Below are 20017 nucleotides of genomic sequence, written 5' to 3'. Positions count from 1 at the left end.
CTTTATTATGGCTGCGTTGGATATCAAATTTGCATTTAATGAAAAACAACTTTTAAATCCTGCCCAGATTTCTAGACTGAGAATCAGAATACCTGTCCATGCTTTCTGTATGTCCAGAGAGTGATTATTGATTATGGTAATCATAATTAGAGAATTATAACATTCTTTGAGAGTCTCTGTAGGTCCTTTAAAATGTCTTACTTACTCTAACCAAGTTTCTTTTTAATATTTAATAAATTCCTCTATGGTATTTATCTAAGATATAGAAGAGGATGCATATATTCTTCCAGATTAATTTAAATACAGCATTGCCATTGATGAATTACAAGAGCCAGTAAACTGTCCTGTTCTGTTTCACATCTTTGCTGATGATTCAACCTGAAAATATTTGTGATTTCCTTCTGAAGTGTTATTTTAAACATCTGTTTTTCAAAGATGTGCACCATGCAAAATCTTTAAAGAACATACTTGAAATGTAAGCAAGAAATTTTAATTAATACAAATATATCTGCATGTATTACTCATGCAAAATTAATCAGTATTCAATATTGTTATATTGTTATGTTAATTAACAAAAGTCTAAATAGTTTCTAATCAATATAAATTTATTAAAATAAATAAATTGTATGAAAAGTGTTAATTAAGATATGAAAATATAATTTAAGGAAATTGATTGAACTTGAGAAACATGGCTACATTTTGAATATACCCAAATACTTAGACTGTAGGAGAGACAGCCAAATGATTTTAGGTTTTCCTTGTCCCAACAGATAAATACAGGAATGAGTTTCTCAGAACCTGGATTTTTCTTTCTTTTTTGTTTATAAGATGTCATTAAGAAAATATGTATTAGACAGGTTTCAGCAGGCATCACAGATGTTTCCAGACTGAATCATTAGAGAAGACAAGAGTAAAAGCAAAACAGTTAGCAATCCTTATGGTATAACAGTAGTAACTGGAGGTGCAGCTGGTATAAGAATTCATCTGGAAGATACCTGCATTCTCTTTAATACGTTCTTATTACTCTTAATAAGATAATAATAAAGTACTGTGAGTTCTTTTTTGTATATGTGTGTGTAGCTGACTTTAGCATATTGAGACCATGCTGCTGATTAGGGTATTGGTATTAATAGAAAAAAGGAATTATTTAGGTGGGAAAAGACCTGTAAGATCATGGAGTCCAACTGTTAACCCAGAACTGCCAAGTCCACCACTAAACCATATCCCTAAGTACCATATCTGCAAGTCTTTCAGATACCTTCAGGAATGGTGACTCCACCACTTCCCTGGGCAGCCTGTTCCAGTGCTTCATGAAGCACTTTGATGAAGAAATTTTTTCCTAATATCCAATCTAAACCTCGCCTGACAAAATTCTGGGCCATTCTCTCTTGTCCTATTGTTTCTTAACTGGGAGAAGAAACTGCCCCCACGTGGCTCCACCCTCCTTTCAGGCAGTTTTAGAGAGTGATAAGGTCTCCCTTGAGCCTCCTCTTCTTCAGATTAAACACCGCCAGCTCCTTCAGCTGCTCCTCATCAGACTTGTGCTCCAGACCCTTCACCATCTCTGTTGCTCTTCTCTGGATGTGCTCCAACACCTCAATGTCCTTCTGGAACTCAGGGGCCCAAAACTGAACACAGCACTCGAGGTGCAGCCTCACCAGTGTCGAGTACAGGGGGACAGTCACTGCCCTGCTCCTGCTGGCCACACTATGGCTGATTCAGGCCAGGATGCCTTTGGCCTTCTTGGCCACGTGGGCACAGCTGGCTCATGGTCAGCTGCTGTCAACAAGCACCTCAGGTCCTTTTCTGCCAGGCAGTTTCCCAGTCACTGTTGGTGGCTTTCACTTCCTTATTTTATACCTTGATCTTTTGAATAAACTATGTTTGTTTACAGCTGTTCACAATTTAACAAGATGTTGATTAGGTAAGCTCCCTGGTACTGGCAAGCCATTTTAGCACTGCCTTTCTGAAAGGAAAAATACACACTGCTGAAAACTGTAATTGAAATAAATGACTCTTTATTCTTTGCTGTAATTACCATAATGTAGTTCTGAGCACAGGTGGGAATTTTCTATTAATAGGACTTGTCTAGAATAAAAAAGAGAAAATGGCAAGGAACCAGGCCAACATTTGTTTCTAAAACAGTTCTAAAATTACTTCAGAAAGGTGTAATAGCAAATAATTTCCTAAATGACAGGGGTTGTTTTTATTTGTGTTTTTGCATGATTGCCTTTTGGTAGCTATTAAAAATTTGAGTGTTTTTGGTATCATATTTTTATATTTTATTTTCTAAAGGTGCCCTGCAAACTCCTTTTTTTTTGTCCACCCTCCCTGCTGATCTACAGAAATGCTCCCAGATTTAGTTCTTGATTGGCAGGTATTCTATTAATACAAATGGCATACTATGCTTCACAGCAAGCACACACAGACCCTGAGAGACCCTTGAGTATCACCATATTCATAACTGCTCCAGGAACAATTCTTTAACTCCAGTGTGCACAGTCATAACTCATATCAGTCCAATTATTGAGCCTTTACTTACTACTGAGACTTCCAGAGGAATCCCTCTCTGTAAGCATTCCATCCTCCATAATAATTTAGTGTCTTGGGTGAAGTATTATTCTTTCCTTCTGTATCATGTGTGAATATTCTTTCCCATTTGTTCTTACCAATCAGAAAATGCCTTGAGAAATGAAGACTTATTCTTTGCTATACTTTTAGTTGCTTTCGCTGCAGAGGTTTTTCTTGTATATGTATGTGTAAGCACTATTAATATTGGTATTGTGGGGAAAGGAAAGAGACTCACAAGACTTTATTTCTTTATGTTTAGATGGTGATTTTTCTTTATTTTTCCTCTCATAATTTGTTTTGGTGTCCTTGGTCAGGATACAGAATTCTGTCTGTCTGCTCTGCCCTGTTAGGTCAATATTTATATACAACTGATACAGATACATTTGTATTGGCTATATTTTATTTATTCCCAAGCAAACCTTGATTTGCCTGGCCCCTCACTTCTCATTTCTGTGAATAAATAATCTCAGGAATTTTTGTCACATTCAGATAAGCTGATCTCAAAGATCACCTCTCATCACTATATTCAGGGAGACTGTAACTATTGTTTTGGTCATCTCTGAATTGTCAGGCAGTTGGAGTTGATCATTGCTGCAGGCTACTTCCAACTGAAATATTCTATTTTATCCTATCCTCTTCCCTCTCAGTTGTAGTGCTTTGGCTTTGTGACACGTCTTTTTCACTGCTTGTTTTTCAGGTTTTTCAGGAAAAGCAAGATTTCAATAATTTTACAATAAAAAAATTGGTTTTGTTCACCTGCAAATTTTATTTATGTATTCCTTTTTTCAAGCCAATATAAGATGTTAGCCTTTAGTGTTATTATAGCAGACTTCAGGTTTTCATCAGTTTCACTGGCAGTTCTCCTATGAAACCCTGACGTTGAGCAAACATGACGAATATGGGTCCTAGTTTCTCTGTCTGCAGTACCTGCTCCTGAGTTATTCCTTAATTTGTGTGTGGTGGAGATGGTTTATAATGGATTTAAAAAATCTTGTTTAATATTTCATGCACTTTTAGGATCTTGACAGTGCTATAATAAAGAGGCAGAGTTTAGAGATGGAGATCAGAAACCTCCAAGAGAAACTGACTGTTAACCAGAAAGCTTTGGAAACCTCAAAGCAGGAACTGCACAATTTGAAGAAATCTTCCAGGGAGCTAGATGCAAACTTGAAGAGCAGCAGAGAAGAGGCCAGGACTGCTCAGACCTCTTTAGAGGCTTTTAAAGAAGAAATTGCTACCCTGCTCAGCCATGGATCTGCAATAGTTAAACCTTCTGAGAAGGCCATTTTGGAGAGGATCCAAGAAATAAATCACAAAGAGGAGACTAAAGAAATAGTAAGTCAGCAACTACTGCACTTACCCAGTGTGTGTATTAATTCTCTTTGGGTTCCGTTTTATTTTATTCATCTGGTAGAGTGTTGGTTCTTTCTGCTTAGGTTTTGAAATTACAGAAACCTTTCGTTTTGTGTCTATTTAAGGTAATATTATATATTATTTAATAAATAACTATATAATATATAATATATTATATATTATTTAATCTATGTTTTACTAAGCAGGAAGAGTTCAGAAATTAAATTAATAACAGATGCTTTTAAGAAGAAAAGACTTGGAATGGTCTTCCAGTTCCAACATTGAAATTTGGTTTCTGTGCCAGCAGACATCAAAGTTGGCTGTTTGGTTGCTATGATTTAGTGAAACATGTGAACAAGTATGGATTTGCTGCTGCAATGGTGACTTCAAGAACTGACTTCTTTCTCAAAGCAGATATAATTGATGAGTTGCCACAGGCAACTTCTTTCCCTCCAATCCTCAAAACCTGCACCTAAAAATAAATATATATTTTTACAATTACATCTAAACATTGTTCGCCATCCAGGAGAAGGTAAAAGGGAGGCTCTGGGTTGAGGTGTTTGGGCTGGTAGTGTTTGCAAATTTGTGTTTGAATGTATAGATAGAGAAGGGACAGCTTGGGAGGAGGGTGAGTCAGAATGGAGTCTTACCAATAGCAGTACCCTGACACTGCACTGAAGTCTCTTGCTTGCTTGCATAAGCATTTATTAATTTTGTCAGTGAAGACTATTTATATAATCAAAAGTCACACACTAAATCAAAAGTTGCTTTCAGTGAGCCGCTGAAAACCAGCTTTGGTGTCCTTGCCAGATTTTAAAATTCTAGCATCTTCTGCTGATGTGATAGTTTTTAATGACAGCAAAAGATTTTGTATTCTGTCCAAGGCTGGAAATAGTTCTTGAAAATATCCTGTGCATTTTGATGAAGTATTTAAATAAAACCTAAAACAAAAAAACATGCCATTGGCATTCTTGCCCACCTGGGCACATTGCTGGCTCAGTTTCAGCCAGCTGTTGACCAGCACCCCCACATTCTTTTCCACCATGCAACTTCCCAGCCACTCTGCCCAGCCTGTAGCAATGTTGTGACCCAAGGGCAGGACCTGGCACTTGGCCTTGTTGAACCTCATACATTGGCACCAGCCCATTGATCCAGCCTGCCCAGATCCCTCTGCAGCGCCTTCCTGCCCTCCAGCAGATCTACACTCTGACTCAACTCAGTGTCATATGTAAAATGGTCATAGTTTGAAATTATCCAGTAGCCACATTAAAACAAAAAGGAGGAAGGGGGGTTTTATTTTTCAAGCTGACTGATCAAGCTGCACAAGTCATAGGAAAGAGAAATTGTGGAGGTCAGAACTGCAGGACCAAAAAAGCAGCCTTTGTAAGATGATGGATCAGGCATGGGTGGGTAACAAGGGTGCAACCTTGTTTTAGGAAATGCCTACATTGTGGTTTTTTGCTAAGCCAAGGATGAAAGTTACACCAGGATGCCCCAGGATGATAAAAAGCCAGCTTCGTGGTTTTTTTGCTCTCTACTTCTGTGGTATGGTCCTTCAATTTCTCGTGTTTATGGAGGCTTTGAAGCCTCTAAAACCCCCTTGCAGTCCCTCTGCAGCCTGTTAAAGGGGCTCTGGGTTCTCTGGCAGCAGCACATCTCTGGGGGAACAAGTTACTGAAACTGTTGTTCCTGCTGAGTGATGTGAGATGCAGGAGAGCATAAAATGTGTTTGTGGGTTCTTGCAGATTCATTATTGTTTAGTGTTGTCTACTGTATGAGCAGCAGTAATTTCTCAGTGTTTTTTAGGCAAGTTGGGTGCAAACTGTTATTTGTATTTAATTGCAGTAAGATTTGGAAACCTTTCAGTGCCATTAAAATTAATGAGAGCTCTGTGTACTTACTGTTCATTTTAACATAAACCAACATGATGCTTAAAATGAAGAGGCTGCTTGCAGATGAGTGTCTGAACACTGAGTTACAAATGCAATATAATTAATTATGTAACCAAATTATTATATGACAGTAAGTAGAAGACAGAGACAAACAAGCAGCTTTGTGTATAGAAGTGTCTTTCAGTATTTGGCTGTAGTGTAACCAGATACTTTCAAGCATTTAATTTATTAATAGTTTACAACTTAAAATACATTACATTATATGTAGGTGTTGTAAAGTTAACAGTAAAGAACTAGAAGTTTTTTCAAAATTGTTCTAGTTGCTTGTTTTGAGATTTTATCCTTTTACCCTTGGGCTCTGGCTAGATTACAGAAATTATTATTGCTATTTTTTTTAGCAAAATCTTTTAGTCATTTAAACACTTTAACAGTTAACAATTGGGAAACACTCCTCCGAGACTTAATTATCCATATCTACATTCTCCCCTACATTTGCATGTATTTTCTAAATAGCTTATATTATTTTTCTAATCAACTCCTCAATAGAATAGTGATTTTTTGGGCTTATTTTAAAGAATGATAGTTGACTACCAGGTATTGCTGCTGTGCCCACATGTTTGGAAATTTTGTGTCTAAATTAGTTTGTATTGATTTTTTAATAGATAGCAACACCTTTCAGTCATTTGACTCATCTTATTTATGATATCTGCTGTTCACTTTTGGGTGTCTTACATGTCACCACTTCTGCCATTTTCTGCCGGTGGTTTAACAGATTTTTCTTTTTGACTTTTTAAATGCATGTCTTTTAAAGATAGATATTTTGCCCTGTTTTTAATCATTTATTGATTTCTTGTCTTCCTAGCATTTCCCAACTAACCCCATATGCTTTGTTGCTTTGCTTGCTCCCTAGATGGTATCTCAGCTTGAAACCCAATTAGCTAAATTGGGTGAAACTTTGGAAAATCAGACCAGATTGTACCATGAAGCCCTGGAGAGGAGCAGTAAAGCTGAAAAATGTTCAGAGAATTTCCATGATCAGCTGAAGCACTTGGAAGAGGAATTATTAACTGGAGACCTGATGCAAGATGGATTGAAGCTTGAGAAACAAAAAGTAGTTATACACATTATTTACTTAAAGAATAGAAGTCACTAAAGGCAGAGACACAACTCATTGTATTGCTTTGGTCACTTGGAACACTGTGAGTAATGTGAAATAGCAAAGTCAGACATCATGTAGGGAGTAGTAATACCTTTTCTTTGACCAAAAATTGCAGTTGGAAGATGTAGCTAAGCTTTTGAGTTCCAAGTCCATTATTGTGAAACAAAACAAACAAACAAACCAACAAAAAAAAACAAGCAAAAAAAAACCGAAAACCAAAACCAAACAACACCCCAAAACCAGCTTAAAAGAAGTCCCTGTAGATACATCAGAAGTCCTTCAATTATTCTCTGCTCTCAATATTTCTCTCATCACTACGTCTTTTTCTAAAACATCGTCCGGTCTGCAATCTCTCAAGATCTCGTAGTCTTTGATTCTTTTATAGTCTTAGACAATCATGGCTACTAGGATTTTTTGTTAATTGTATGAATAAACACACTGTTAGCCTGTAACTCATTCACATAACAGAGAGTTTGAAAAATGACATAGTACCTGGAAAGCCAAACACTACAGCTAAGAAAAGCAAAGTTTTAGCATGTTGCCAGGCCAGGATTAATGCTTAGAAAGTTGTATTTGCAAAGAATCATCAATTCTGTGCTATTTGTTTTGCCTTAGACTATGATACACTAACTTTTTTGAATGAAGCATCCACCACATTGGGAGAAAAACAGAAAAAGGAGCTGTTTCTTCAGCTCTGCTTCCTCTGTGAATAACATGTGGCCCTAGATTCTTAAATTTCTCTCTAGATTTTGCTCCAATCAAGAGATTTTTCTTGGGATTTTTTTTCTTTAATGAACAACTTCAGTACTTTCTTCTTCTGCTACTGTTTTTTTTTAATCAGAATTATCATGAGACAAAAAGGTATTTTTGCTAACGAATCAGTTGTGAAACTGGTTTGTTGGTGCGATGATTTTTTTGCTGTTTGTTTTGTCATTTCTTTGCAAAGAAAATGGTCTGCTACAGAGGTAAGAGGAAACAAAATGAAACAGTTCTTAGTGGGAAGGAGGGCTTTGGATTTTCCAAGACAGGCTAATTGAGAGCAAGGAACTAAAGCAATTTTTAAAGAGCTGGTAGGGCAGGACAAAAGAAGGAAAAAACCAGATTGAATAATATTTTGTATCTGCATGCGTTCACATCAGCAAACCAGATGGAGATGCCATTAAAATAATCTTAAAAGCAATTTGTAAACCAGTAACTTACCTCTAAACCTTGCTGGTCCAAAGAAGGGCTGAAGGCTGACTATGTTAACATTCCTGCATCTCCTCAGACTACATCGTGTGTCATCCATGGCATCACTGCTATCAGTTACATCTGGTTTAGAGCTCACAGTATGGGAAATCACAGCACTTGCAGTATTAGTTAGGACACAGCAGTCCATTTTAACTTCTCCCTGCCAATGCACAGCCATGCAAAACAACAGAGCTCCAGACAGGAACTGGAGTCAGAGGCAGGAGCATACCTGCTGCTGCAGAGAAGCAAACCCCAAGTTTTCCTGCTAAGAAGATAAATACAGTAGATCTAGGGATTTATGAACAAAATAAGTATTGACTAAAAAAGGATATAAGGAGAATTTGAAGTCGTGTCAGGAGTATTCCCAGTTACACCCTTTCAGTATTATTTCTTGTGGGTAGTGTACTTGGCTATGTATTGCTGGCTGCCACTGTAGCAGGGATTGCTTTTAAATTGTACTTCATGACTTTTAATGAAGTTTTATTATTCTTCTGCCACCTTTCCCACATCTTAGTATCTAAAATTTCTGGAGCAACTTAATGAGAAGATGAAGCTGGATAGTCTAGCAGCAGAGGTTGGATTTGATATGACTATGGATGCAATTCTGGCCCGAGTAGAGCAGTTGGTGAAACTGGAAGGTGATGCGGTGGTTGAGAACAAGACTGTGGCATACAGCCTCAGAAGGAAGGTATGTGAAAAGGACATACCATTCAAAGATAAACATATGGCTGTGTTTCTGTAGTGGCTTGCTAGAGGCAGCAGACTGTATATGTGCAAAGAATTTCAAAGATGTCCATGACATAAAAAGAAGATAGCAAATGTTTGCAAACTTTGCAGAAAGACTGCATATTGAAATAAGTAAACCTACTGGTCGGTTGAACACTATACTGCTTTTCACAACTTCTTAAGAAAAAACTATGAAGTTATGGATGTTTATATCTGTATATTTGTCTACTTTTTAATACACATTTATAGTTCTGTAAACAACTGCCATTAATATTTAAATCTAAAAGGATCTGCCAAGGAGGGAGGCACATTACACAAACTTCTCTAGGAACTAGTAGGATGTTGGTTGTACTTCACCAAGAATTTCAACAATTCCAACAAGAACTGTTCCTACAGGAACAAGCCCGTTCAAATTTGGTCAAACACCCCTCTGTCATCTTGTTACGATACAGGGAAATCTTTTGGGTTTAGTCTTGTCAGAACAGTATAGAGCTGGGAACTGGATCTGTTTAAAGTTTAAAACAGTAGAGAAGCACAATGAATTGGTAATACAAGGAGCATCAAATTAAGGTACCTATGTTGATACTTCACAGAATTTTAGTGAGAGAAAGAGGAGCTCAGGTTGTATATGCAACATGAGGATTAAATTTGCAATTATGTAGCACCACTGTCTTTCACATATATTTTTTCCGATGTCCTTGTGTTTGGAAATCAAGCTTAAGGCTCAGAAAGAAAAACTTGAAAGCAAAGAGCTGCACATGAGTCTTCTGCGGCAGAAAATAACCCAGCTGGAAGAAGAGAAGCAAGTGAGGACTGCCTTAGCTGTGGAAAGGGATGAGGCCAATCTTGCTGTCAGAAAATTACATAAAATGATAGAGAGGCTACAGAAGCAGCTTGATCTGGCCAGGGAAACAAATACTGATCTCAAAGCCAAGCTGTCTGAAACCAGTGAACTTAAGGTGAGTTAAAAGATTGTTTCAATCCCTTTTTCTATTCCAGCTGGATACAGCTGGACTTCATTTAAAATAAATGTGTTCATGGAGTACTACTCAAATCTAGGTGGCAAAAGCAAATATAGTATTACAATGTTTTGGGTATTTTACAATTTGTCTTAATGTGCTAAGTAGAATCTGCAAAGCACAATATAAATTTTCAGGCTAGTGTAAGAAAAACACAATATATGCATCCCTTTCTTTCCTGTTGATGTGACTGTCATCTTGTATTTTCCCATGCACTGCTCACAGAAGGTCTATTCTGATAGGTATGGGGGGGAAATAACAGGGAAGATGCTTAATTTTAATTGTTTCTGTGTTTCATTACGTAGTAGTAGTAATATATTACGTGCTTTAACTCGGGTGAATACAAGTAGTGTCCAGCCATTGATAGCTTGCCACCACTAGGAGAAAGGAAGATTGATTTTATGGGACTTCGTGTCTTGTGGCTGATGGAGTGAAATAGCCAACTATGACCATGTTCCCACTGAATAATTTTTACCAGCAAAACATTTGGCAACACTTTTTCATACTATTTTTCCAGGGTCTGGAAGAGAGTGAACCCTCACTGTGGATTTTCTCTTCTGTCCAGATACCTCTTTCCACAAAATCTGTAGAGGATTAACTGTCATTGAAGGGAAAGTGTTTTTGTTAATCGTGTTGAAATAGGCCAGTCTCCTTTAATAACTTTTCAGTTCACAGGTACATGCGATGATTTAATGAAGAACCCAAAAGAAACCACACTAAAGTGCTTATTCATGATCACTCCTGATATTTTTATTATTTGCTCAAGTTAGATGAAAAAGTATGACAAATTTAACACTTCCTTATCTTATTGCAGATCAAAACTTTGGAGCAGAGCAGAACAATAGAGGAACTCAGTAAGTCTCAAGGCAAATTGGAAAGAATGAAAGAAAAAGCTGAGAAACAACTTGGATCTGCCAAATCAGAACTTCTTTTAATGGAGCGTAAAGCTGCTGAAGACAAAGAAAAAAACAAAAATATGTTACAAGCAGTTACCAGTGAGATGAAGGTGCTTAAAACAACCCTTGCAGAATTAGCAAAAAGAGAGAGACAGGTAGGTGTATAGGTGTTTGACAAGTGCTAGGTGTACCTTAGAGTGTAGGAAAATGGTATAGGTGGAGCAGCTATCCAGCTGTGCTTAAAACTGTTCCAAACATTATCAAACAATGAATTTTTAGCTCACACTTGTGAGCCAGAGTGACAATTGTGATTGCAAAGCTATTCCACAAGTTAAGTTTTTCAAGAGAATAGTAAATACAGGCATTATTTTCTTTGCACATCACAAAATATTGCATCACCTTTTAGAGAACTATCAAAATGCTGTAAATCCTAGTATCTCTTTTAAAGTATGTCTTTTTCCAAATACCTTAGGTATATAATGTATCAACTTCTCATCTGTTTCCTTTTGTTTCTCACACATCCATCTCTTTCTCCTTGCCAGTTGTAAGAGATTCAACAAGACTAAGTCATAGGATGAAAGGAAGCAGCCTCAAGTTGTGCTGGGGGAGTTTAGATTGGATATTAGGCAAATTTTTTCACTGAAAGGTTAGTCAGGCATTGGAACAAGTTGCCCAGGGGAGTGCTTGAGTCAACAATCCCAAAGGTATTTAAAAGACACCTAGACATGGTTTAGTGATGGACTTGGCAATGCAGGTTAAGAGTTGGACTTGATAATCTTAAAGGTCTTTTCCAACCTAAATGATTCAGTGAGTCTGTGTTACTGTGTGTAGGCCACAAATCCAAAGAACATTGGAAAATACAAGAAACACCCCCCCCCCCCCGCCCAAAACCCCCAGATTTAATATTGAATGTAGTTATTTTGGATCAATTTGTGACATATAACTTTGTTAAAGTTAAGATCAGAAAAATTTTTGTGGTAACTCAGAGGGAGAGTATAATTTGTGGGAAACATATTAGTAAATGTGTTCCATTCTAACTTCAAAAAATTGTGATGTATGTATGTTATTGCCCTGCATGTTGTGTTTTTTAGCAATGCCATAGGTGGCATAATTGTTGAAAGCAAACTGGACGTTTCTTTAAAGTAAAAGATTTGTAATTTTAAATTTATTTCAACTGCCTAGAATTTTATTAGTGCTGTATGTTGGGCTTAACAATGACTCTGAATGAAATTTAAGAATGTTATTTCAGAAAATTAGTCTAGAAATTTTTCTTTTTATTTTCATGGAGAGAAGACCAACAACCTGGGGATCTTTTCACCCCTGGAAATCTTTAGCACAGTTTTTGTTTTATAACAAAGATTAGAAATTTGGCAGGAAAATTTAATTTCTTCATACATCACATAAGGAATCAAAGCATCCAGCACAGAGAAGATATTAATTATATGGGGGAAATTATTCCATGGAGTCATACATTGAGTATTTTGCTAAAAGCACACAAATGTTGGATTTTTACTGTCTGAATCCAAGGCATTTCAAACCACTTGAATATAGTTGCAATTTTCTTTGGACTTTTTTTTGTTTTGTTTTCTTTCTGTTGGAATAAGACCCCTTCTACTTTCTTGTCGTTACAGGGTGAAAGTAAAATATAGTATCTGCTTTTTACTTCCCCAAACCCCTGCCCCCCAATATCTTGGGTTAATGCTCTAAATTACATTCATTGCCTGTTTTTTACTTCAGATAATTTTACTCACTGAATGGAAGGTACAAAGAAAATTTAGCAGGAGTGCTGTTTTGTTAGCACAGCTTTGTGTTTGAGTCTTTGGTGATGTTTATCTTTTGTTATTTCTCTCCTTCATCCAAAGGCTGGATCTTTGCAGAGTGCTGCCTTGATCTTCTAATGTAAAGTCTGTATGGAAACAAATTCCAGCTTTGCTGCCTCCTTACCTTGTCTGTGATCCAGATGTTTAAAAAAAAAATCTTTAGCTTCTGCTAAATACTACTTGCCTAACACACTGCCAGAGCCCCGCATCGGTGACCTCCTGAACTAGTGTAGAAGATAATATATGGGAACTTTGGGGTTTTGGCGTAACATTGTTCCAACACTTGATCCAAGACATCCCACTGCCTTGGTGATACAGGTAGCTGGGACTGAATTCTCAAATCGTAGAATCATGGAATGAGTTGGGTTGGAAGGGACAGTAAAGATGATCTAGTTCCAACACACCTGCCATGGGTAGGGACACCTTCCGCTGGACCAGATTGCTCAAAACCCCATTCAACCTGGCCTTGAACACTTCCAGGGATAGGGCAGCTCAACTTCCCTGGGCAAACCTGTTCCAGTGCCTCACTACCCTCCCAGTAAAGAATTTCATCCTAATATCTAAATTTCTCCTCTTTTAGTTTAAAACCCTTCTCCCTTTTCCTGTTGTTATATGCCTGTGTAAAGTGTTGCTCTCCCTTTTTTTTTTTTTTTTTTTTTTTAGTAAGCCCCCTTTAAGTACTGGAAGGCTGTTATAACTTCTCCCTGGAGCCTTTTCTTCTCCAAGCTGAACAACCCCAACTCTCTCAGCCTGACTTCATAGAAGTTCTTCAGCCCTCTGATCATCTTTGTAGCCCTCCTTGGGAGCTGTTCTAACAGGTCCATGCCTGTCTTGTGCTGAGGACTCCAAACCTCAGCTGTGTTCTGTACTGGTTTCCCTATTTGTGTTTCTGAACTGATGGCAGCTCCTCAGCGTTTGAAACAGTCTTTGGCAAGGTCTTGGAAACTGAGACCTTGTTTTCAGGAAAGCAGCAAACCCCTTTCCTCACAGACTCTAACTGCTTTAGAATTCTGCACAGTGTTCTTGGGGTCAGAGACATTTCAGGACTGTCTGTCTCCTTCTTGTCCTTAGCCCTTGGCACGACTGGTGGAGTGAGGATGCTGCTACACCAGAACATGAGTCCAGTTTCTTGATGGTTTTGATGATTTTGTGGCATTTTCAGTCTCTTTCATTCTTGGGAATGGAGATCTTGGCATTCAAATAGATAGCAAGAAAAGCATATTTCCTCAAATAGTAACATTTTTCTCTTTTGTGTGTTGATGATAAGGGGTATTAAGGCATTTGTTGTTTTGGCTGTGTAATTTATTTTCTGTTGAAGCGGCCTTGAAGCTTGACTGATAATGATCCATACTGTGAGTTGAGAAGAGTAAATCAGCAGAGACGACAACTACTTGTGGACGTCTGTCCATTTGGAACTGCAGAGAGAAAGCTGGTGTCTTTAATTACTTTACCAAATACCATTCCTATGACATTTTCAGCAGCTAGGCACAGAAGAAAAACAAGCATTTTCCTAAGCTGCATCTTGAATTTGGGCTGTATCCTAATTCAAATCAAAGTCAGACTCTAGGATGTGCCAAAAACTTCCACCTCTCTTCTGCCTTCCTCCTTTCCTTTTTCTCAAGATAGTGCAGGGTGGAGGGGAGCAGCGGCAGATAGTGGTCAAGGATGAGCACCTTAGCCTGTGCTCTGGGATGTGCCCACCAGAGTTTCCAGTTTGTATAATTTGTGGTCATCTGGGTCAGGTAAAAGTGTGTTTTCCTCAGTTTTTGTAGTTGAGTCAGCAGGAAAGATATGCCTGTGAAAGATACTAAAGAAACACTTGAAAAATGTATTTTGTGTTTGAGATACTTGACATCCTAACTGTTTGTGTTCTGTGATTTGATGTATGCCCCAAAGGGCTGTTTCTGTCCTCTTCTGCCCTCTGTATTGAGCAACAGCAGATATGCCTATATTTAGCACTGATAATACAAGTGCTTGTGTTTGTATGTATGCCTATGTGTACGTGTTTTCCCTGACATCTCCTTTGCCTCCTATTTAATTTATTCCCCTCCATTTGCTCTCGCAGCTGGCAGATTTCCGAGAGGTGGTCTCGCGGATGCTGGGCCTTGACATTGCCAGCCTGGCTCTTCCTGACTATGAAATCATTACATGCCTTGATGGGCTGATTCACTCTCATCAGCACCATTTCTTCCCCTGTGTCTGCCCCAAAGACATGGCAAGGACCCCGCAGGAGCAGCAAAGAAACATCCAGCTTCTTGACTGAAAGGAGACGGAGCAAAGTAAAATTTTCTGTTTGCTTCCTTACCTGCTAGACGCCCACAGAAAACAGATCCTTGTTTTTGTTCCCTACTCTACAGACACCAGCTAGTGCTGATTTTTAGAACTTCAATAGCGAGACTGAGTGGAATGGGTAGAGTAAAGCCAGCAGCCTGCAGATGGCACACAGAAAATCCCTGGGCAGCGTAATACTTCAGTTATGAAAATGATAGGCACCACATCAACAATACCCTCAAGTTTCACTGCAGAGGCATTGAAGTCATGGGTCACCCAAGGTCAGTTCACAGTTTTGAGAAGTTACTGAATGTCCTCTTCAGTGGCACTGCTTGTGTTTTACCTCTGGGTGACAGGCATGAAACCAAGTAGAGGTAGTCCTGCTTCTGTTCCTCTTGCCACATGGGACCTCTCTGCATTTTTACACATAAGGGCTTTAGCTTCAAGACAGTTACCTGCAAGTTAGAGCATTATCTCAGTTTTGGAACAAGAGATGTTTTTTGCTTCTGCTAGTTTCTTTCGTCTGCTCATATGGCAAAACAAAAAATTTCGCTTTTGGAGCAAAGGCTTTCTCAAAAGGTCCTGTCATGTGCCTCATGTAGACATATCTGGTAAAACTGGGTGTTGGCCTTGGTAATTATGCCTTGAAAATTTTGCTTCCAGCTACTGTATTCCATGGGCAATTAATTCACAGGCCAAATAAGTGGCAATTCTTCTGAGTTAATTAAAAATTATTTTTAAACTCTTGTTCACTACAGAAAATAATTGAAAATAATTGAACTACTAAAGTGTTTATTTTCAGAGAAGTGATGATGAGGTGTACAAAACTACCTCTTAGTCATAAAAACTTCTTTCTGAGTGTTGTTAAACTTCATGATTTTTTAAAAAGAAATATGGACAATAAATCTGTTTTAATAGCAATTCAAAGTTCATTCTGTAGTTTCAGCTTTCTCTTCCCATTATATGTTTTCTACGGATGTGTAGAACAGTAAAGAAGACTTACCTATTTATGTCTGACCATTTGTGGGCTTTCTACAGTATCTCAGCAAATGATGACCCACTCAGTAAAACTGAACACACTATTTTAAGAAAAATGACACTTTTTCAAGTAAGAGTGGTAATTTTGGTACCTGGCTGGGGACTCAAAACATGCTTTTATTTCATTTGCTTCTGAAGAATTGTTTCTCAGTGACTTGCTGTAAAATAAAAGAATAAACACACAAGCTTTTGTAAAATCAGTAATTTGAGGAGATAGAGATAAATCTTGTGTAAATTCTTACACTTCTGTGGCTAACTGGATTAAAATCAATTTAATTTCTTGTTTTATAATGTAACATTGTTTTGAGGGGAATGACTTCAAATTGAAAGAGAGTAGGTTAAATTAGATATTAGGAAGAAATTCCTTTCTGTGAGGGCAGTGAGGCACAAGTTGGACTGAGAAGTTGTGGATGCTCCCTCCCTGGAAGTGTTTAAGGCCAGGCTGGATGAAATGTAATTTTTAGGCATGATATGTTGATTGAGAATGTAGAGTGTGGGAAAGGATGCAATAATTTTATAATTATTTGTGAGATAATAGAGGTAGTTTCACTTTGTGTTTTGTTGGTTTTATAGGCACTTCTGTTTGATTTACTACTAAAGAACAAAACCTGTTTCCTTCATCCACATTAATATATATCATACAGAGCATGATTTACTGTATTTTGAAAATTAAGTAAATTGAATTACAAATTTAGGTCCACTCAGCCCAGATAATACATTCATAACATTAAGAAATAGTCTCCGAGACTGACAATTATAAAGTAAGTTTGCATTGTGAAATGATTTCCTGACGTCTGCCTGTTCCTGGAGACTTGCAGCCTTCCTGTCATTCCCGTTAGTCCCGTACTCTGCCACCCTGTGACCAGCCCTGGCACCAGCAGTGAAGTTCCAGCCCCACAGAAGCCACCAGAAGAGTTCTCAAAATTATTTCAGACAAGGCAGATTTTCACATGAAGTTCACAGCAATGCTTCATTACTGGTTTGCATGCTAAGCAAGAAGAAAGAATAAAGGGTTTCCAATGCCTGTTTTTTTTCTTTTTAGCACAGCAGATCTGTCTTTTCTGAAGTATTACTGCTCACCATGCTCACAAAGGAATGTGACCTATTATCTGACTACTAATACTGCCTGTATTTACTTTACTTTTGGAAGCGTACTGACATATTTCTTCATTTAGCCAAAGCAAACAAACAAACAAATAAATAAATAAGTAGCAATTTGATGGGAACAAAGTTCAGGTGATTTTTGACCTATATAATTTAGGTTACCCCTGAAAGAACTGACTTTCAATTTTCAAGGCTTGTTTCATACAGCACGGAAGTTAGTCTTTGTTTTGGAAGAAAACTTAAATGAGGCTTATAAATGTTTTCAATGTTTGTTTCCAATGTTTTCTTCTGTTTTAAACCAAGATGCATTCAACACAAGACAGGCATTGCAAGTGTGTATTAAGGTTGTGTCAGCAGACACCCCTCCTCCTGTAGATTATTTTTGCTAGGTTTGTCTGTATTCATAAAAGGTGTGGGATCAAGAGTTTTCTTTCTGTTCATTATTGCTCTTTTATTGTGGTAAAGGATTCTTGATTTATCAGCAGAACACATATGAAAATAGAAGTAATGTGTGTTAACTCCCAAAATGGTACAGTTACAGAACTTCTTTTATTTTTCTCCAAAGAACAGCTGAACCAACTCCAATGAAGACAGCTTTACTACAAAGTGTTAAGGCAAAACTCAACAAATTAAAATGTTGCAACTATAGATATTGAAGTGAAATAATTTACATGCTATAAACATTGTAAAAATAAAATCACAAAGCAAATAGGAAAACGAGTGTCGTAGTGTTATGAGTGTATTAAAGTACATGGAACTGAATTTTTGCCTATGCATCCTATTGTTGATAATACACTATTTGAAACACAGCAGAACCATGCATCAGAATATTAATGTAATAGAACCATGATTCCTCAAAGAAATTAAGCACAAAAGTATTCAAATACTTTGCTAAATTAGAATTAAGACACATAAGGACAGACCACATTAAATTACTCTTTGACTTCTGTCACTGTAGTTTATTATTGCTGTATAAAGCAGTTTCCTTGCTTTTTCACATATTCTATGGATGTGTGCATCACACACATTTTCCTAGGGCTGTTCAGTTACGGGATTATTTCACACATTATGAGGGTGCAGGAGAGGGGAAATATGAATGACCCAAGTCAAAATAGCTGTTATTTTTAAAAAAGGCAGAGAGGAATCAGGTACATTTTGAGAGAAAAAGCAATGTATTCTCCCAAATTTTTCATGTGAAATAGAAGTATTTTGTAAGACTACAGATGATGACCATTTCTCTTGACCATCTAAAAGAAAAAGGGTGAGGAATGAAGCAAAATGAAGTGACACTCTCTATGAAGAGAAAAGGGATTTCTGATATCACTGAAGCATACAAAACAAAATCAGTTAACTATGTGGAAAATAAAAAAATGATAGCTTGCCAGAATAGGAATTGGAAAGAATGTTCAAAGATAATCCTTTTCAAATGGAAGATTTCAGTGAGGTTTTTTTTTTTTTTTTTTTTTTTTTGTTTGTTTTTTTTTTTTTTTTTTTTTTTGTTGTTGTTTGTTTGCATTTTTGGTGCTTATTTTCTTTTTGTGGAAGGAGGATGAGTTTATTAGATTGCACTCATAATTAGTGAGGATAACTGAGTCAGAAAAGAAAAATCTACAAAATATAACAATGTGTTTGAACAAAATAGTTTACTTTTCTGTCAGTTTTAAAGTCAGCTAAGGAGCCCTGAGACAACGAAGAACACTTATTTTCAGAAGGGAACAAATAAAACAGTTAAGAAATGTTATTTTATTTTTTCTCCTGTGGCTACTTACACTTTGGATAAGTAGGAGAAGCAACACAAAGAAGATTGCACTGTGAGCAAGTGGGCTCCAAACAGGTCCCAGATAGAGAAATCAAGTGTCAGATGGCTTCTGGTAATGCTGAGGCTCCGACTGGAGAGCAGGAAGTCTCACCAAACTGGGAGCTGGATAGGTTTCAGCCACAGGTTACGTGTACCTTTTATAGTTTTTGTTGTAAATCAGTGTTTCTATGAAATGATTTGGGCGCTTTTTTTTTTTTTTTTTTTTTTTTTAAGAGGAATGTTAATATGTTGGGTGGGGATGATGAGTGTTTGGTTATAAACAAAACACTCAGTTTTCTATTAATGCTGTTTTTAAATAGGCCAATGAATGCAATTCAATCTTAAATTCTTAAAAAATAATCTTGCCCACAAAACACTGGGAGCTCTGGTTACAAAACAGACATGTGATGGTACCCATGGAATGCTGGAAGACCTCCCCCAGGGCAGTTCTGAAGGCAGCAACACCCCAGCAGAGCTGAGTCAGCCCTTTCCCCTCCTGGTTATGTTTTTCACTGTGAGGAACAGCACGGCCACAGCAGCTCTGGGGGCTGTGCACACCAGAGAGGCACCTCTGGTCCCAACAGGGAGTGTCTGTAGCCTGTCAACTATGCTTTGATTGATGGCTTGGGCTCAAGCTGGCTTGAAGTAAGGAGCTCTAAGAGTATTTCTAGCACTAGAACTATTTCACTGCATATTTCAAAGCACTTCCTCTGTGTACCCTTCATGCTGCAGTAGCGATGTAAATATATGCAGCATTAATTATAAAGTAACGATATGAATTTATATGGTCAGCCACTCTGGCTGGCTTCTTGCCCTTAGAGGAGGTCAGAGACTCGGGATTAAACCAACAGGCATCCCAGAGGACCAGCAAAAACCACTACTGGCAACAACTCTCTGACCTTTATCTGAAGAGTTTTTTTTCTTAGTCTCTACATGCGCATTGGATTTGTTGTGGCTCACGCTATCTTTCTCACCCAGATCTTTCACAGATCACTTGCCTGCAGCAAAGTCTCTGTGGTCAGCCCTGTTCTTCATCCAGCAACGTTTTGCGTCCATGCCTTGCAAGGAGCCCCAGAGTCAGCCAGGTTGTGTAGGTTTGCTGGAGAAATCTGTCCACACCCTTGGGCTGCTGCCACTTTC

The 20017-nt window shown here is 37.8% G+C and overlaps 1 protein-coding gene across 1 annotated transcript in view; it reads left to right on the top strand.

Annotated features, from left to right (window-relative positions):
* The window catches only part of LOC138108256 (coiled-coil domain-containing protein 170-like), a 50062-nt gene extending 32311 nt beyond the window's left edge, over positions 1–17751 (top strand). Inside the window, exons 10-15 of the mRNA XM_069010661.1 lie at positions 3589–3906; positions 6727–6927; positions 8720–8893; positions 9648–9890; positions 10765–11001; positions 14732–17751. Coding sequence (XP_068866762.1) covers positions 3589–3906; positions 6727–6927; positions 8720–8893; positions 9648–9890; positions 10765–11001; positions 14732–14929 — 1371 coding nt within the window. The 3' untranslated portion in view covers positions 14930–17751. The remainder of the gene's footprint in view (positions 1–3588; positions 3907–6726; positions 6928–8719; positions 8894–9647; positions 9891–10764; positions 11002–14731) is intronic.
* The last annotated feature ends 2266 nt before the right edge of the window (positions 17752–20017 follow it).

Source organism: Aphelocoma coerulescens, chromosome 3 (assembly GCF_041296385.1).
Source record: "Aphelocoma coerulescens isolate FSJ_1873_10779 chromosome 3, UR_Acoe_1.0, whole genome shotgun sequence".
NCBI classification, from domain to species: Eukaryota; Metazoa; Chordata; class Aves; order Passeriformes; family Corvidae; genus Aphelocoma; species Aphelocoma coerulescens.
This window is presented reverse-complemented; position numbering and strand designations above follow the sequence as displayed.